This window comes from Octopus bimaculoides, chromosome 19 (assembly GCF_046866305.1).
Source record: "Octopus bimaculoides isolate indiv1 chromosome 19, ASM4686630v1, whole genome shotgun sequence".
NCBI lineage: Eukaryota > Metazoa > Mollusca > Cephalopoda > Octopoda > Octopodidae > Octopus > Octopus bimaculoides.
The window spans coordinates 38,147,078-38,149,577 of NC_142946.1; the positions used below are offsets into that span (position 1 = coordinate 38,147,078).

The 2,500-nt window shown below is 39.8% G+C and overlaps 1 protein-coding gene across 2 annotated transcripts in view; it reads right to left on the minus strand.

The window, feature by feature from the left end:
* LOC149131841 (uncharacterized) overlaps nt 1-1,892 on the minus strand; it is a 23,728-nt gene extending 21,836 nt beyond the window's left edge. For both annotated transcript variants that reach the window (XM_089337500.1, XM_089337499.1), the window contains exon 1: nt 1-1,892. This exon is cut by the window's left edge. In XM_089337500.1, the coding sequence (XP_089193626.1) occupies nt 1-1,573 (1,573 nt within the window). In that variant the 5' untranslated portion in view covers nt 1,574-1,892.
* Nucleotides 1,893-2,500: the final 608 nt, after the last annotated feature.

The window sequence follows — 2,500 nt, forward strand, 5'->3', positions numbered from 1 at the left end:
GCATGTCTTTGGCAATCATTCCGACCGTGGGTCGGTTGTAAGAGGAACATTTCGGTTCGATGTTGTGGATGTCATCCATGTCTATCATTTTGATGCGGTCGTTGTTGACTAAAAGGAAATGAGTTTCTTTGAAGTCTGAAATGCGTAAAGATCCTATGGGAGAATTTTCCAAATACTGTAACAACGAAACTAGCTGCCGGGCGTGTTTTAAACGCGTCTGCCAAGGAAGAATGCGCAGATTATCAATCATAAAATGTTCCCCAAATTCGTGAACGGCAATTATACCGTGTTCCGAAAGATCGGTGGTGTCCGTTTCTTCGCTGCGCACGCAAAATCCGAGTAATTTAATTAAATTCGGGTGACTTAACTGTTCCAAGAGTAAAATTTCTTTCATTAATTTCATTGTCGGAAAAACGAAACATTTCTCGCGAATTTTCATAGAATTCGTATTATCGCCTTGTTCTTTAAATCTCTTTAAACAACTTTGAATGTCGGATACGTGTCTTGTGACCATTTTAACGGCGACTTTCATGCCCCGAAATGTACCCAGGTAGGTTTGTTTCGACACTCCGTGACCGACTTTCCGCACGATTTTTATATCGTGTATATTGGAACAATTAAAGATGTACTCACGGAACACTTGGTGTGGATGGATGCTTGGAAGAGTACCGTGAGCACGAGAAGGGTGTAGCTGCCTGTTATATTGATTCCTGCGAAGTTGCTCCTGAAGTTGTCGTTGTTCTTGGACTCTTTGTTGTCGCTGAAAATTGTGTAGCTGCCTGAATTTCGGCGACATTTTCGCAAGGTCCAGGGGTTTTAGTTGCTGTCCGGTCAGTAAACGACGATCGTGTGGAAAGCCGCCCGCGGCGTCAGGTTCGTCCTCCACCGAGGAGCCGCCGTCCGCTGCTTGCTGCGCAAAACGAAAAGAATTGGCGCCAGCCGTTTCGTCTTTTCTCCCTCTTTTCCTGCTACTGCTGCTGCCTCCGCCACCATCAAAACCATCGTCACCCACCCACCGCTTTGCTTGTCCTGTCTCGAATTGACCGGCCACAGCCAGTCCGCGTCCTGGGCCAGCACCACCACCACCACCACCAGCACCACCAGCACCACCAGCACCACCACCAGCACCACCATCATCGTCATCATCATCAGCGTCACTGCCGTATACTCCTCCGCCGTCACTACCACCAATTCCAGCACCATCACCAGCACCAAGAACAACAGTACCACCTTCACTTCCCCCTCCTCCTCCTCCACCGTCTGCAACTCCACCACCAACACTGTCAACACCTAGACCGATACGGCCGAAACTAGCTCCACCACTAACACCGCCACCTCCACCAACACCACCAACAATACCACCACTCACATCTCCACCACTGATACCACCCCCAGCAGCACTATTAGTGCCGCCACCGGAAGAACGAGCCATCAGCTTACTCAGAGTAACTCCCGGTTCCTGGGGTTTACTGCTGTCCCAACTGCAGACTGTATTTGGAACTCTGTGCATCAAAAATATATATCCAGCTAATGGCAGTAGCAGCGGCAACAACTTGGCATAAGCTTTCCTCATGCCGCTTCGTCCACTTCCACAATCAGTCAGTCTTTGGCTTAGAATAGCAGAGTTTAGCAAAATCACAATTACAATTATTATTGATAATTATAAATATAGTTAGAATACAATAATAATTATTATTGGTTTATTTTTATAGATAATTTTGTAGAAAAATCATTGTTTTAACTATTATAACTAGAGTTATTTTTTTTGTTATTATCTTTATACTTCTTATTTTACTCATTAATTCATTTATTAATCAATATTATCTAAATAAAATTGTTATCGGTTCTGTTATTAATAAATTTGGAAATTTATATCGCTAACATCTATATAACTTACAAATATACAATACATAATTGTATATCTATATATATATAAATACATACATATATATATATATATATATATATATATATATATATATATATATATATATATATATATATATATGTATATGTATATGTATTTATGTATGTATATGATACAAAGCCAGAAAAAGAAAAGAAGGCGGGGAAGAACGAAAGAGAATTAACCTCTGCAAAAATACTCCAGAATTCTTTACCAGTTGATATCAAAAAAGTTTAAAACAAAAAGAAAAAAAGATGAAAAGGAGAGAAAGAAATAAGAAAGCAAAATCCCGAAAACAAAAAGATTAAGTAGAAAAAAGAAATACCAAAAAAAAAAAAACAAGAGGGGGAATATATTAAAAAGAATTAACCCCTACCAACACCGATACTTGGTAAAAATAACAAATTCTATAGAGAGAGATGGAAAGACTGGAATAAAACAAGTTATGTTGTAGGTATTTTTGTTGTTGTTGTTGATGTTGGTGATGATGATGATGATGATGATGATGATGATGGTGAGGAGGAGGATGATGCGATACAGTGATGATGCTGTTTTAAAGTTACTTTTCTTTCTTATGTCTTTTTTATCATTTTT